This window comes from Felis catus, chromosome B4 (assembly GCF_018350175.1).
Source record: "Felis catus isolate Fca126 chromosome B4, F.catus_Fca126_mat1.0, whole genome shotgun sequence".
In the NCBI taxonomy this organism is placed as follows: domain Eukaryota; kingdom Metazoa; phylum Chordata; class Mammalia; order Carnivora; family Felidae; genus Felis; species Felis catus.
The window spans coordinates 54,997,140-55,013,110 of record NC_058374.1 but is presented as its reverse complement, the minus strand read 5'-3'; the positions used below and the strand labels follow the sequence as shown (position 1 = coordinate 55,013,110).

The 15,971-nt window shown below is 43.8% G+C and overlaps 1 protein-coding gene across 1 annotated transcript in view; it reads left to right on the top strand.

Annotated features, from left to right (window-relative positions):
* The window catches only part of LOC101094936 (cationic amino acid transporter 3-like), a 33,551-nt gene extending 19,161 nt beyond the window's left edge, over nt 1-14,390 (top strand). The window contains exon 2 of the mRNA XM_045061525.1: nt 12,235-14,390. Within this exon, the coding sequence (XP_044917460.1) occupies nt 12,420-14,171 (1,752 nt within the window). The 5' untranslated portion in view covers nt 12,235-12,419 and the 3' untranslated portion in view covers nt 14,172-14,390. The remainder of the gene's footprint in view (nt 1-12,234) is intronic.
* Nucleotides 14,391-15,971: the final 1,581 nt, after the last annotated feature.

The window sequence follows — 15,971 nt, the reverse complement described above, 5'->3', positions numbered from 1 at the left end:
GGTCAAAGGTTCCTTGCTTGGAAAATCAAGAGGAGTGTTGCTGGATAATCATTAATAATTTAAGGAGCGGTATATGAGTGTACTGTTCTGTCCTGGGGATAGGGAGTTTCCCATAAATTCTCTCAAAAGTTCCACATCAGCAAATCTTAATATAGTTTCGCTTTTCTCTTACCTCGTCAGGAGAGATTAAAGTCCCATGCACTTTTTCTTTTAGAGCTCTAGTCATTCCGTGGCATTCTGCAGTCCTTGAGTACACATCACTTTATAGCCACATTGACCTCTTGTCACATAGGCTTTTCTTCTCATCACATCGGGGTCCCCATCTGTCACAGACTATGAGTCTGGAGTTCTCTCTTGTCCAGCAAGAGAGCGTGGATGCAGACTTGAATACAAGAGAGGCTAATGTCCTGGATGAGACAAGAGCCCTGAACAGGGATTTTGTCTCCGTACTTATTGAGTGCTCAAGATCTTACACATGTGGTGAACATGAAGAAAACAATCAGATAGTAATCATTAACTTGTGTGTGCAAGAAGCAAAGTGTCTGGGGGGCAAGTGGAGTTTGCGATCAAAGTACATTAGTATATTGGCATCAGATGGAAAGTAATTTCCTGCAGGTGATAAAACAAGTTACTTGTGATCCCATTACAATATCTTTCTAAGTAACATTGTGTGCATGTGCCCCATGGTGGCAGCTTTCTGCCCTAAGCTTTTTTCTAACCCATTTGTGTAGGTAGAACCTATTTTCCCACACATGTGTATATGTGTGTCCTGTCCAAGGAGAGCCTGAAGACTCATAGCTGAAGATGTCTTTGATTTGTGCACATTTGTAGCAGGATTCAGGCTGTGTTATGGGGTGGGGTGAGTTGGGAGGACAGAATAGAAAGGCTGTCTGTGCTTGGGGTGTGGGGGTTGGGTGGCCTGAGCAGTGGGTGTCTCTGCCCTGCCAGGCACAGGGGGATGTCATATGGGTCCTGGGTCTGAGGGTGGGTGGAGACTTGGTCCTAAGGCCTTCAGTCAGGGTTTGCGTTGGAAGAGCTTGGATGTCCTGCTCTGAACATGGAGGGCCAGACAGTGGAGGGTTCAGGCCTACTGTGTCCCCCAACTCCACCCCCATCAGGATTTGGGAAAGATCTAGCCAGGCTGCAGTTCCTAATTCCAGGCTCCACCCATTCTGCCCGAGGCCTTAGAGTCCCCAGAAGTCTTTGTGTGCCACCTCCTGAGGCTGGGATGACCACAATCACAGCGAAAACTTCTGTCTCTGTCAGTACTAGCCAGACAGGCCCAAACCATGTCCTTGTCTCTTGGAGGCCTCTGGTAAAGCCATTCCTACATTCCTAGTGAATTTCACACAAGCTGAGGTTTTTCAGACCCCTTGTGCTGGGAAGTTCTACTGAGTCTAACTTAAATCCTCTTGTTGCACTTTGTGCCTATAAAACCAGGTTGAGTTTGTGAAATGGAGCCCAGCACCCTGCCCCCAAATTATGGAAGTGGTCTCTTTGTAAGGGACATGGATCCAGAGTGTAGGGACGCTGAGAGGATGTGAGGATAAGTCTAGTGGTTCGTGGATGGGTCAGACGTTTCCTGGGTAGGAAGACCATGATCAACAGGGCAGATTGAGATAATGGAGTTCAGAAACCACTGGTTTCCCCTCTGTTTCCCTTCTGTTTCCCCTGTTACTCCAAGCTGTGCTGTGTCAAACAGGGACAAAATTATTAGAATTTTAGAATTGGAAAGTGCTTCCCTGTCTGCAGCTTTGAGGAGCCTCTGGGAAAACAGGACAAAGAGAAAATGATGAATAAAGGGACATTGCTCTTCCAGCTCAGGAAGTAGGGGGAGAGGGGCAGGGGCTGTGGGACTCTGAAGGGCAGAGGGGTGTAAGTGCAGAGGATGACGGTGTGCAGTGCATGGTGTTTATGGTGTACGTGTCTGTGCTCTGTGGTTAACAGTCCTGTGTGTACCGTCATGTATGTGAACATGTATCACATGGGGAAGGGTGCAGCTTTGATGGGTTTTTTAAACCACGGTTTGTGAGCAGGCTTCCCACTGGGGCCTATGAAGTGTGCTTTTCTTTAGGTGCAACAGTCAGAACAGATGGGAAGACCCCTGGAATGAGAAGCAAGAAAATGTGGTTCCATTTCTGGCTCTAGGTATCAGCTGGGACCCTGTGAAGTGTCACCTCCATGCTCGGATGTCCCCGGCTGTATGAAAAACCACACAGCCCTTCTGGGCCAGTAGCCCCAGTTCTGGGACCAGAAAAGGGAAGGGGGCTGCAGTGGGTGATGGCATTTCAGGGTTCAAAGAAAATGAGGAATGCCATGGGCAAAAGCTGCATGGGGGTTCCAGAATTGGGAAATTCATGGGTTCCTGCTGGAGCCAAAGACTCCCCCAGTCTGGGCAGCCCAGCCTTATCTCAGCACTCTGGGTCCTGGCTGGCTCTACAAGGGGAGCTATTCTCTGCTGCCCTCTTGTGGCCTCTGAGCCCTTTGCAGGTGGCTGCTGAGAATGTTCCCCTCATTTCCAGGGGCAGCACAGCACCCCTTACCCTCTGGTACAAATTGCCTACAAGAGGAGAAGAGATGTTTGGCAGTCTAATCACATCTTTTCCCCATATCTCCTGGTTTCTGGAGGCACTCACGACCTCCTTAAGGCTGGAAAAGTCTTCCTGAGATCTATCTCTTTTTGCCATTGTCTGAGGTTTTAAGTTCTGCTTTTGGGGATGTGCTATGGATACAAGGGACTGAGATCAAGATTTGAGCAGTGAGAGCAACTTCTGTCCTCCTTAGGATCCATTTAAAACCTCAGCTTCTCAGAATTTGAAAAAAATATACATAAAATCCAAAAATGTAGCAAGAAAATTAAAGAAAAATATTTTTAGTAGAAATTGAAAGTAAAAATGAAGCTTTTCTCTTTCTGCAATCAAGAAAAAGAAAAGAAAGGAAAAAGAAAAAAGAAAAAGAAGAAAAAAAGGAAATAGTTTGAAAATTTGAAAAGGTGAATACACTGAGGTAGACTAAAATGAAATGATGGAAGTAAAATAGAACATGAGATAAATTTACACAAAATTAAAAAATATAGTAATAAAATTAAAGAAAAATATTTTTAATAAAAATTGAAAAAAAATTATTGTTTTCATTTGTGTATTCAAGAAAAAGAAAAGAAGTGAAAAAAGGAAGAAAAAAAATAAGAAAGATAATTGAACAGATGGATCTGCTAATAGATTGAAGTAGGACTGAAATTACTTCGTTTTCCCCTAGAAGTCAGACTATGTAGCATTTTATAGTCCATAAACTAAGCAGGCTGTGAGACTTGTGTTCTTGAAGAGCAAAGTTGTCTCAGTTGGGCAGGGCTCAGTGTAACAGCTCTGATCTCCACTAGACGGCGCTGCTAGTCTACTGGGGTGGGGTGTTGCAGCACTCTTAGGTGTGTATGTGCATGCATGGGAGCAGTGAAAATGGCACCATCCAGCTACCCAGTCTCTGGTTTTGGAACTCTCTTTTCCTGGATCAGCATCATGCACCTGTCCTCTGTCTTCAGCTTTTGTCCACTCCCCGCTTTTTCACTGTCCGTGACCAGGCCCCAGGCAGTACCTCTCTCCCGAGTTTTGTCTCACATGTGGCTGTTTTCCCCGGCCCCTTACTTTTGAAGGACTGGGGCTTTGACCCCTTCTGCCCCTCTGGGGGAGGGTCTCACCGAGCAATGGCTGAATGAGCAGTGGCTGAATGTTGGCTGCACCCAGGAACGCTTGCTGGACCCTGCTGTTGCAGGCGCCCCGAGATTGCAGCCAGCTGCCAGCCTGCCCCAGAAAAGTTTGCAAGATAGTGTAGCAGCAGTGTTTCAGGGATTATGGGAAATCACAACATACATCTGGCACCAGGTTTCACCCTTGATGACCTTGTTCCAGCACCAGCAAATGTGGCCGCCTTCTGGGGTCTGCTGGGACCAGGTGGCTTCAACAGACTCTACCAAATGTCCTTCCAGCAGTGGAACCACTTTTCCCCATGTGGCCCAAGAACCTTCTGGACCCCACTCTGCTTCTGGGGATTCTCCCTTCCCACCAGAGCACCACCAGGTATCGAGCTGTGGAGTTGCAGCCTTTGCTCTCCCCTTGTTTAGAGTCTGTTTAGGTTCTGAATATTTATTCACTGAACAAATAAATGAATGAAATAAGATTTTCACTGCCACTTAGGACTATTATTTTTCTACTCAAGGAATGGGGAAGAGCAGCCTTCTCCTATATCTTAGTCCCCTTTTTATGATAAATGGGTTAAAGCTTAAGGATAACCCAGGACATCTGTAAAGACCCACAGAGAAGGAAAATGAGATGGGCCATATGTCATGAGGCAACCTATGGAGCCTCTTCACCCTAGGAGTGGGTGGTGATCATGCTATGTTGCAAGTGGTTGCAACAATTCCCACAGAATTGAAGGGAGGGACTCAGAAAGACTTTTATTACATATGTATTATATGTACATGTATAAAATACACATATTTATTACAACATTATTCATAACAGCTAAAAGGCATATCCATCAGTGCATGGACACATGAACAAGATATGGGATATACACAATGTAGTATCATTCAGCCTTAAAGAGGAAAGCCATTCTGACATATGTTCCAACACGGATGAACCTTGAAGATATATGCTAAGTGAGAAAAGCTGTTTGCAAAAGGACAATATTGTGTGATTCCACTTATATGATGTATCTATAGTAGTCAAACTCAGAGAGAGAAAGTTGAATGTTGGTGCCAGGGGCTACAGGGAGGGGAGAATGGAGAGTTACTGTTTATTGGATGCAGAGTTTCACCTGAGGAAGATGAACAATTTCTGGGCACGGATGGTGGTGACAGTTGCACAACAGTGTGAAGGTGAGGCTCTCTTGGATCACCCATTTTATAATCACAACACCCACTCTGAGCACATCCTAACATTTTCTTGCTTCCCTTTTCTCTGCAGTGCTGATTGCAAATCCAACACAATATATATCCATATTACTTATTTGTTTATTGTTTGCTTTCAACTACAGGATGTAACCAACTTGTGTGGAGATATTTCTGTGCTTTTTATGCTTTATCTACAGTGCTGAATAAATGAGAATCAGTATATTAGTTGAGCAGATAAAGGAAAGACCATGATTGGACACAGACTTGAAGAGAAGGCCAAACAGAAGGAGAAATTGGGAAGATTCCATTTTTCATTGATTTTGTAAACTAATTTCTTCTACCTTGGATATGAAACTCAGCCCCACTGTTCACGGTGGCTTTTGTTCTGTTTGCCTTTTCATATGCCTTGTGAACTATTTCACCTTGGGACACGTTGGTGTACATGTACATGACACTTACTATTACTTAAAATTCTTGCCCTGAACTCAAAGTTTCTACTCCTGTATTCATGATTGCCCCGTACTTCAGTTTCAGGGCTGCTTGAGTTAGGAATTGAGAAACTCTGGGTAAGCCCAGCTTTCTAAAAAGCTTTATACTTGAGTGTTGGGACCACTTGTTTGATTGGCTCCAGAGTCTTCATTGTCCAGAAATTTTAAGGACAAAGAGTTTTCATATACTGTGAGGTTAGAAAGGATCTATGCTTGGATACGGAGGATTGATATGATCTCTGCAGATGTTGTATTTAAATTCACTTCTCTGACACTTTGAGAAGTGAAATAATCATTTAACAGCCTCCTTAGCCTTCCTCTCAAGTCCTTATCAAACTTCTAGCAAAGCAGCTGGTAGCCAAACTCTCTTTGATGCAATTCAGTAGAAGCCACTAGGCCAACTTCCTGATTGGCAAGAGTGTTAACACTCAACCAGGGGAGCCAGTAGAACTTACTGCCTTGGAAAATGCTTTGAAAAGGAAATGTCCAGAGTGAGGGCAGTGCCACTCTTAGAGACAGAGGAGTAAACACAATGACCTCCAGGACAAAGAGGAGTGGTTGGGGCCGGCTATGAGAGGAAGGCAGCCTGAAATTTAATGGGTGGATTGTTGGACTTTACAGGAGTTGTTCTGGGAGCCTTGAGCTGAACTTTGGTTTTGGAGTTTGGAAGGAGCTCAGAGACTGAAAGAAACACATGGAGGAGTGAGAGGGAAGGGGGAGTTGAGGGCATTATGGAATTCATACAAGCTGGCTTCATGTTCCCTGGCCTTTCTCTCCATTTCTTTCACCACCTCCTCTGAATCAAGCACCTCCTTTCAGAGAGACTGTTTCTTAATGAAACAGATTCACAGAGTCAAGGCCCTCAATGACTCTGGAAATGTGCTTGAAATACATGATTGTGCATGTTCTAACTCCAGTTTACACCCCTGTTTGACCCTGTCTCTCTCAAAAATGAAAACACAATCCCAAACAAACAAACAAACAAAAAACAAAACAAATTTCCTCTAGGAATCTCAGGATATAGTAGTCGATCAATACATCTATAAATTCATTTTCTCTGTCCTAAATGCTTCTTATCATTGCTTCGTACAATTATGTGTAGATCCTTGTCCTGGGTAGTGAGGGTTGGAGGTGGGAGTGTGGAATCCAGAAAGACGAGATATATAGATCCTGGCCCTGACCTCCAGAAGCTTTTAGATTATGAAGGAATTTAAGTGACACACTCAGGACACTAGCAGGCAGAAAGGGAAAATTAGTTTTAGCTGAGCATCAGGGTGGACTGTAAGTACTGATGGGAATTGGAGGGAAGTTGGAAATGGGGACCTGTCAGGATGGATTAGGAAAGGCTTCCTAATCACCAGGGGAAACATTGTACAATAGTACTGAGAAGACCTAGAGCATCAAGACTGGACAGAAAAGAGTGAGGAGGGCATCCCTGGCAGGGCAGGCACTTACTCAGGCCAAAGGCTCATCCCAGGAAAGGTAAGTCAGGATGTGAGGAGCTGAATCAGGAAGGAGGTGATGGGCCTGAGGGTAGGGAGAGAATTTGGGCGGGGCTCTGACAGGTTGGTCAGAGAGTCTGGACTGAATATAAACTATTGGAGCAATTGTAGATTACCACGTGGAGAAAGGGCAGTCCTGAAAATAGCATTTGAGGGTGATGTTTCTGTATTGTTATAAGCTGGAATTGTGGTAGGGTCTCTCAGGATTCCCAATAATGGCTTTGCTTTCTCTTCGACAAGCTTGCTCATTTATTGTTCTTGTGCCAGCTTGTGTTAGAGTAATGAAATATGATTATTTAATTACTAGATGCTTTGTTCCTTGGGCTGCTTCTCTGGTAGCTGCATACTCTGTCTGTAGCCCACTCTCCCTCATCTTCAGTAAAATTGGAAAGAGCACAAGAACCACCCTGCACACACAGTTGAAGTAAACAGAAATGATCAAACCATTACCCATCTCCGACCCTGCCATTCACATGGTCCTCCTCTGGGATTCCTGCTCAGGGTCCATGGATGGACTTCAGGAGAGTGTAGGGAATTTTTTGAGGCAACCAAACTCAGAGAGCTCTGTGACTCAACAAATGTTCAGAACAACTCTTGTGTCTGTTGGGAGGGAGGTGCTGGGGACTGTTTCCCAGTGGGAGAAACGTGGTACAAGCATCCTTAGTGCCCAGTAAGGAGCCTCCAGAGGCAGTTGAAGGAGTGAAGGAGAAAGAGGAATTGGGAAAAGGGAAATGGGTACAGAAGGAACTGGTAGGAGGAGTGCCCATCTTCCCTTGTTCTCCACCCTCTTTCTAGCAGGTATTCCTTCTCTGTGTTCTCCATGTCCTAACAATTACAGGATCCAGTTACCCTTCAACTTAACTCCCACAACATTATCTCATGCAATTCCTTGTTGAATCTGAAGTGCGCAGAGTGGAGTCAACCCCTCCCTCAGCCATGGACTGTTAGCATCATTGCTTCCTGTCAGACCCCTTTGCATGCAATGCATTTTATTTTACCCTTTCATCCTGATCTCTGTTCTCATTTCCCCTCCTCACTGGAGGCACCTGCTTTAGTGTATTTAGCAAATGCTCTTCCAATCCATGCTCTATATGTGTATTGGATACATTCATCCATTCTACAAATACACAGTTGTAATGTGGGGAATATAGCCAAGAGCCAAACAGTGAAAATGCCCTGCTCCCATGGAAATTACATCTTTTAGTGTGAGGCAAATAATAGACAATTAAGTACAACACATAGTACCTTGAATAATGACAAGTGCTATGAGGAAAATGAGGGCAGGGGGATAAGGTATGGCTGGGTGGTTAGGAGAAGATTGTAGTTTTATATGTGGTGCTTAAGGAAGGCTGTGCTACACATGTGCTATTTTACCAAATTTAGTGAAGTGGGCAACCATGGGGCTATCTGGGTTCGAAGTGGTATGGTCATAGGGACAGCAAGTACAAAGGCCCTGAGGGGTCGGGTCTTGCCTGGTATGTTAAGAGTCCAGAATGGTTAGGAGGCTAGAGAAAAATAAGTGGGAAGAGGGAGAAACTGAGGCTGGGTAGTAGGTGGGTCACTGACAAATACTGTAGGGCTTTGTAGGCCATTGTAAATGCAGACTTTGGCTTCTCCTCTGAATGAAAAGAGAAACCAGTGGAAGATTTTATCAGAGGAGTGACGTACATTTTTAACAGGTATGTGTCTATCCTTGACAAATACACAGCACTTTGTGGGTGTTTTATAAATATATATAAATGTGATTGTGTTGTATACCTCATCCTCCTTCTACTTTTGCTACTTAACATTGTTTCTGAAATCTACCCATGTTGTTACCTTTAATCTACTTTTTTTCTGACTGCTGTGTAATATTTCGCTATGTACATATGGCACAGTTTACCTGTACATACCTCTAGTAACAGAGACTGGCATAGCTCCAAATTCAGAAACAATCCTGTGATGAACTCGCTCATAATGAGCCTCCTTACGGACTCAGGAGAGAGTTTCCTTGTGGTGTATATCTCAGAGAGGGATTGTGGGGAGGGAGGGTGTGTGCACTGTTAATTCCACTAAGACTGTGCTTTAGGATGATGACCCCAGTTATACTCCTACCAGCAGTGGTGATATTTTGTATCTTCTCATCAAATTCTTATGTTGATCCTGTAAGGGAAGTGAAGTGAGGTTCCTGTGGTGGAGGAAACCTTAGGCTTAGAGAGATCAAGCAAATAACCCTGGTTTATATAGTGAAGTGGAAGAGGCAAGGCTCAAATCCAAAATTTCTGACATAATGCCCGTTGCTCTTAGCACTACAGTACCCAGCACTTCCCCTTCTAGGAATAAGATGAGACATCCATAGGGAAAAATATTTATGATGATGATGATGGGGGTGATGTTTGAGGCTTACTTTTTTTTTTTTTTTTTTTGATGCCTGGACTAACCCAGTAAGCCTAGGACCTCCAAGTGTTTGGCACCATGTAGAGGGTGTTTAATTAGGGTACTTAGCTTTCAAGGGAAAATATATGGAATAAAGCTGTTTTCATTGTCTCACGAGAGCGAGCTAACAAGTTTGAATTTTAGTGGATGATTTTGGGGCCGGACATTTATAAAGACTAACTGATTTTCAAAGTTTGGCAGTTTGCATCAGGTTTCAATAATAAACGTTAGGTAGATTATATTAATTATATATTGTTTGCTAGGCACTGTGCTAATTACTCTATAGGCATCATTTCTCTTATGCCTCATAATTACCCTTGAGGAAATTTTACCCTCATTTGACTGCTATTGAAACCAAAGCAGCAAAAGGATAACTAATTTGTCCAGAGTAGCTGGTATAAGGTTGAGTTTTGATTTGAACCTGAACCATGTATCAGCAGAGCCTTACTCCTATCTGCTAAACTGTGCTGCTTTCCTGTGAAGGAAGCTTTTGTAATCTCTTCTCTTTGATATGAGGACAATTTCTTGTCATTTGAGGTGGTTTTGAGCAGCCATGGGAAGGATAGGGCTAGTGGATAAGAATCTCCAGAACGAATGGATATGAAGTATGAAAATATTTCCCAGTCTTCGTCATCCCTGTCTCTGTCCCCCAAAGTGAGAGCCTCTGCCTTAGAATATCCTGCCTAGGTTACAGGGCCGAGCATGATGCCTTCAAAAAAAAATTGACAATTCTTTGTCACCCTGTGTGGCTTATACCAGCCATGAACGATGTGTAGGCAAGGTTCATCAGTTTCCTTTTCCTTCACACTTTCATTTTCTTTGCCTTCTACAAGGAAGGTAATACAATTTATATTTTTACCTAAATCAGGATTATAAATATTGTTTGGCTGCAAAGCATGTATCTCAAAGTCAATTAGCTAGGAATTCTGGATTATGTTCTCTTTCAGTTTTCTATTCTCAGTTTGTGTATTCATTGAACACGTATTTATTGAGCATCTAACTAACACTTTGATAGAAGACACAGGCAGATTAGCTGGAATTCTGATACATTAGGATAAATGACACATGGGGAAGCCCGGGTGCTATGAGAACACACAGGAAGAGCAGCATAAATGTCAGGGGAGGCTTCCTGAGGCAGCAACGTCTGAGCTTGGAACTGAAAGAGAAGTGGGGGTTAGCTAAATGCAGGCGACGAGAGGACATTAGAGACAGGTAACAGGGTAAGTGTAGAATTTTGCAGCTGGAGCAGGGAGTGGGCAGGGGATGACCCTGGAGGAATTAGCACAGGCCAGATGCTGAAGGACGAACTTAGCAGGGAGGGCAGTGGAAACACTGAAGGGTTTGAAGCCTGGGTTGGGGGGTGGTGCACATCAATGACATTCACAGTGTAGAAAGATTCCATGAGTTAAGTATTGACTGTCTATGTGTGTGCTTCTTAGTAAATCATAACCTTGGAACTGGTTGCCACTGGTGGGTGGTTGATAAGGAGTCTAGATAGATTTGTACACAGAAGCTTTGACCCACAACATTAGGATTTCTTTTGATAATCTGTACAGAAGACTGTTCAATTCTGACATGATCTTTCTGTCTTCAGAACCTCTGGCAACATTTCCTAAAATTCTCTCAAAACCAAAGCCTGAGAAGTGAGGAGAGTGGGGGCTGTATGACTTTGTTTTCTCTGTTCTCCACTACTCATTTCTGGGGCATTGCTGTGAATTGCTCACCAAAGTCTTGCTCCAATTCAGGAGGCAGCCGTTTGAATAGCAGCAGTGAGGAGGGGGAAGGAGGAACCACATGTAGGGTTCCTTTGTTAAGAAAATATCTTTGGCATATTGAGACCATGGTTTGAGTGAGTGGAAAATAACTATAGTGGAAAATTAAGAGGGAGTTACAAGTTAGTGTTTTAATATAAGCTCACAGAGCAGGGCAGGGTCTCGAGGTGGCTAGCAGCTGACATCACAGATGGCCCAGGGTGTTTATAGAGCATAGCGTGACTAGTGAGCAGAGTTCCTGCAGAAGTGAGCTCATCTTCTTTACTGGAACTCAGAGAAGGAGGAGAGAGAAGGAATTGTTTTGGTTGTGAGCAGCTGAGCTAGGTGACTTCTTTCCTTCCTGCCCATCACACTCTCATAATTGTGGATTATATTAAGTTTTGCCTGGTTGCTTTGGGTGAGGTTTACTGAATGTCAGAATTCACAAAATGGCCTGACTCTTCTCCCTTAGTAATGGACACTTGGTTGGCTTATGCACCTGTTACTCTAGTGTTTCATCACCAGACAGCCTGTTGCTGTCATTCTTGCAGCTAGTTATGAAGGCCCTGCCTCTTTCTCCCTCTTCCTCTCTTCTCACAGAGCCCCCTGTGGGCCTAGATGGGTAAAGGGAAGGGTTGGACAGCACATTTTTTGCCATCAGTATAGCTAAATGGATGATGCAAAATGAGGAGAAAGGTGGCCATCTGACCTTGGGAACTGATTTCATGTCAAAGAGTTTCAAGACACTGGGACCAATATTTGTATTTTAAACTCAGATGATACTTAAGAAATGGTTCTGCAACTGCAACAAGGCCCGCTAGTTCATGAATTAATGTGTCATAACTTATGCTCAAGCACCACACAAACATCCCATGTGTAAATTATTGCACAAGAATTTCATGCCCTTTTGTGTCCTACAGCTTAATTGGTCCATGAAACTACATGAGTTAGATGAAACCCAAAGGGGATTTTTGTCACGTAGTGTGTAAAAAGGAGAATGTTGGGAGATATTTGATGCTTTTCTGAGGAGAAAGCAGTGTTGATTTTTTTTTTTTTTAATGATTTTCTTTGATTTCAGTTTCTGTGATGCTCGGGCTGCAATGGGTTACATGGGACTTCTGAGCTTTGGTTGTGAGCTTTCTTTAGTTGGTTGAACCCCAACTCAGTTCAGTAAATATTTATTGTTTCTTTAGGCATTATGAAGGGCTATCGAGTACTAGATGAAATACAAAGCAGCAGCTTTGAAGCCTGAGTAATGGACCTCAGCAGCTGCAACTCAACTTGGCTAAACTCAGCCTCACTGAACCAGGTCCCAGAGTCTGCGTCCTGGACTTGCTAAAGCTCTCTGATCCTGGAATAGTCTTCATTTCCAGCTAGAATGCTGCGTCAGACATTTCGTACATTTGGTCAAAAACTGGTACGCAGACCTATGCTGGAGGAACCAGTGGCTGAGGATGACCCAGAGAGAAGACTGAGCACTCTGGATTTAGTGACCCTGGGTGTGGGCCGCACACTGGGTGTAGGTGTGTATGTCCTGGCTTGTGAGGTGGTCAGCAATCAAGCAGGACCATCCTTTGTGATTTGTGTTTTGATTGCTGGCCTATCTTCAATGTTGGCTGCGCTGTGCTATGCAGAGATTACTGCCCGGGTTCCCCATTCTGGCTCTGCATATCTCTACAGCCATGTCACTATAGGTGAGCTTTGGGCTTTCATCACTGGCTGGAACCGCATCCTCTCCCTTGTTGCTAATGCAGTCATTTATTTCCAGGTATTGTTCTTAGTTTTTGAGTCACTGCGTGTGACACTGCAAGAATTTATCTTAACGCATGTTTCCCACTACCTTAGAGAAGACCATATAAGCTTCATTTTTATGTTCGCTCTGTGGTTTTTCATGGATTTCTGGTATGATTCAACTTCCTCATTTGCCAAAGTGGTCATGTTCGTGAAAATTTTGGTTCTCAGTTTTGTCATCATCGCTGGCTTCATTAAGGGGGACCTGCACAACTGGAAGCTCACAGAAGAGGACTACGTAAAGGCTGGACTCAATGACACCTCAAGCTTGGGCCCCCTGGGCGCTGGAGGATTTGTGCCTTTTGGCTTCGAGGGGATTCTCCGTGGAGCAGCTACCTGTTTCTATGCATTTATAGGTTTTGAGAAAATTGTTACCAGAGTTGAGGAAGCCCAGAAGCCCCAACGTTCCATCCCCAGGAGCATTGTTATTTCACTGTTCATCCTCTTCGTGCTGTATTTTGGTGTCTCTTTAGCACTTACTCTTATGGTGCCTTACTACCAGCTTCAACCTGGGAGCACCTTGCCCGAGGCATTTCTCTTTATTGACTGGGCTCCTGCCTACTATATTCTAGTGTTTGGATTTTTCTGTAGTTTTTTGGGAAGTATCTTTGGACTTATTTTCCCCATATACCAGCTGTTACACAAGATGGCAGAGGATGGCCTCCTGTTCCCTGTCATTGCCTGGATCCTTACCAGGAACATCATCATCAGAATGTTTTTTTTAATCTTTATGATCATTGCAGCAATCATGACCTTCTTCTTTGGAATCACTGATGTTGTGGACCTCATGTTTATTGGGTCCATGATATCTTACTCCATGGTTGCTATTTGTGTTCTCATCATCAGGTATCAGCCTGAGATGCAGAATGATGAAAATGAAACAGAGGTGCAGGATGAGAATGGACCTGCAGCAGGGAGGCTGACTCTACAGGGACTACTTTTTCCAGGCAGCCCCACCCCCACTCCACTCTCTGGCCGAGTTATCTATGTTTGCTCCTTACTGCTTGTTATGCTGCTCATTCTTCTGTGCCTGGTGCTGGCCCAGTGGCCAGTTCTGCTTTCTGGAGACCCAGTGTGGATTTCAGTGGTTGTGCTGCTCCTGGTGCTCATCACTGGGGTCACTGGGGTCATCTGGAGACAGCCTCAGAGCTCCAGTTCCCTTCACTCTAAGGTCTCTGCTCTGCCTCTCCTCCCAGTACTGAGCATCTTCATGAATGTTTACCTTATGATGCAGGTGTCAGCTGCCACCTGGATGGTATTTGGTGTCTGGATGCTGATTGGGTTTGCTATCTACTTCAGCTATGGGTTCCGGTATAGCCTGGTCTCTAACCGCACTTAAACTAGGGCCAAAGCTGTAAACTTTGAACTCAGTAGTTCTAGTACCTGTTATTACTTTTATTTTTTACTTATCTACTTTTGAATTGTGCCTGTAGCGGCACACTGGCTTTTAAAAATATTAAAAATGGGGTGCCTTGATGGCTCAGTTGGTTAAGCATCCGACTTCAGCTCAGTTCACGATCTCATAGTTTGTGAGTTTGAGCCCTGCATCGGGCTCTATGCTAACAGCTCACAGCTTGGAACCTGCTCTGATTCTATGTCTCTCTCTCTCTCTGCCCCTCCCCACTCACACTCTGTCTCTCTCTCAAAAATAAATAAACATTAAAAAATTATAAAAATATTATTAAAAAACTAGAGAAAATGTTTTTGTTTTCTTTGACAAAATATCCAGTGGCAGTGGGATGCCTGCCTGGCTCAGTCAGTAGAGCATGTGACTCTTGAGCTAAGGGTGGTGAGTTAGAGCCCCACTTTGGGTGCAGAGATTACTTAAAAAATATGCAGTAGCAGAATTACTGGATTACTTAGTAGTTTATTTTTAATTTTGTGAGGAACCTCCATACTGCTTTCCATAGTGGCTGCCCAATTTACGTTCCTACCAATAGTGCATGAGGGTTCCTTTTTCCCATTATCTGGCCAACATTTGTTTTTCATGTCTTTTTTATTTTATCCATTCTGTCAGGTATAAAGTGATATCTTACTGTAGTGTTAATATACATTTTCCTGATGATTAGTGAGGGGGAGTATCTTTCCCTGTGTCTATTGGCTATCTGTATATCCCTTTACGAAAATGTATATTAAGGTCATCTGACCATATTTTTAATTGGATTATTTGTTTTTCTGGTGTTGAGTTGTATCAGTTCTTCATGTATTTTGATTATTAACCCCTTATTTGATGTATCATTTACAAATATCTTCTCCCATTCAGTAGGTAGCATTTTTGTTTTATTGATGGTTTCCTTTTCAGTGCCAAAACATTTTAGGTACATGAATTCAAAAGGAGAGGTGCCTGGGTGGCTCAGTTGGTTGGGCGACCGACTTCGGCTCAGGTCATGATCTTGCAGTTTGTGAGTTCGAGCCCCGCGTTGGGCTCTGTGCTGACAGCTCAGAGCCTAGAGCCTGCTTCAGATTCTGTGTCTCCCCCTCTCTCTGTCCCTCCCCTGCTCACGCTCTGTGTCTTTCTGTCTCTCAAAAATAAATAAATGTTAAAAAAAATTTTTAAAAACAAAAGGATAGATGCACCCCTATGTTTATTGCAGCATTATTTATAAAAACCAGAATGTGTGCAAGAAACGTGAAATATGGCCCCTGCCCTTATTGAGCATGTCTTCTAATCCAAGGGGTAAAGCATAGCTGTAACACAAAGTAGAAACTGTTTCATAAGTAATATACAAATAAAATGTCTTGGGAAATCGAGTGCAGGATTATCATTTGTGGCTGGCACAGTGATTTCTCTGAAATCAGAGAAGACTTTGTAGAGGAATGGCATTTGAGCTGGCTCTCTCCAAGGACAGATTAGGTTTTTCCCACACAAGGGCAGCAGAGAGAGATTATAGGCAGAGAGAACAACACTTGGAAAAGCACAGGAAAATGAAGCCATGTTCAGAGCACACTGAGCATACAGTGTAGCCTGAGCCTTGGCTGTGAGGGGCGGGGTGGGGGGGCAATAGGACATGCACAGGTGGATTGGAGCCAGAGCTTTCCTCTGAGTGCAAAGCACTTTGGCTTTGAACCCACTCCCCATGCTGAATATCCCTGAAATTGGTTCTTCTACCAGGAGCTATCTGCATTCTTGAACTTTAAA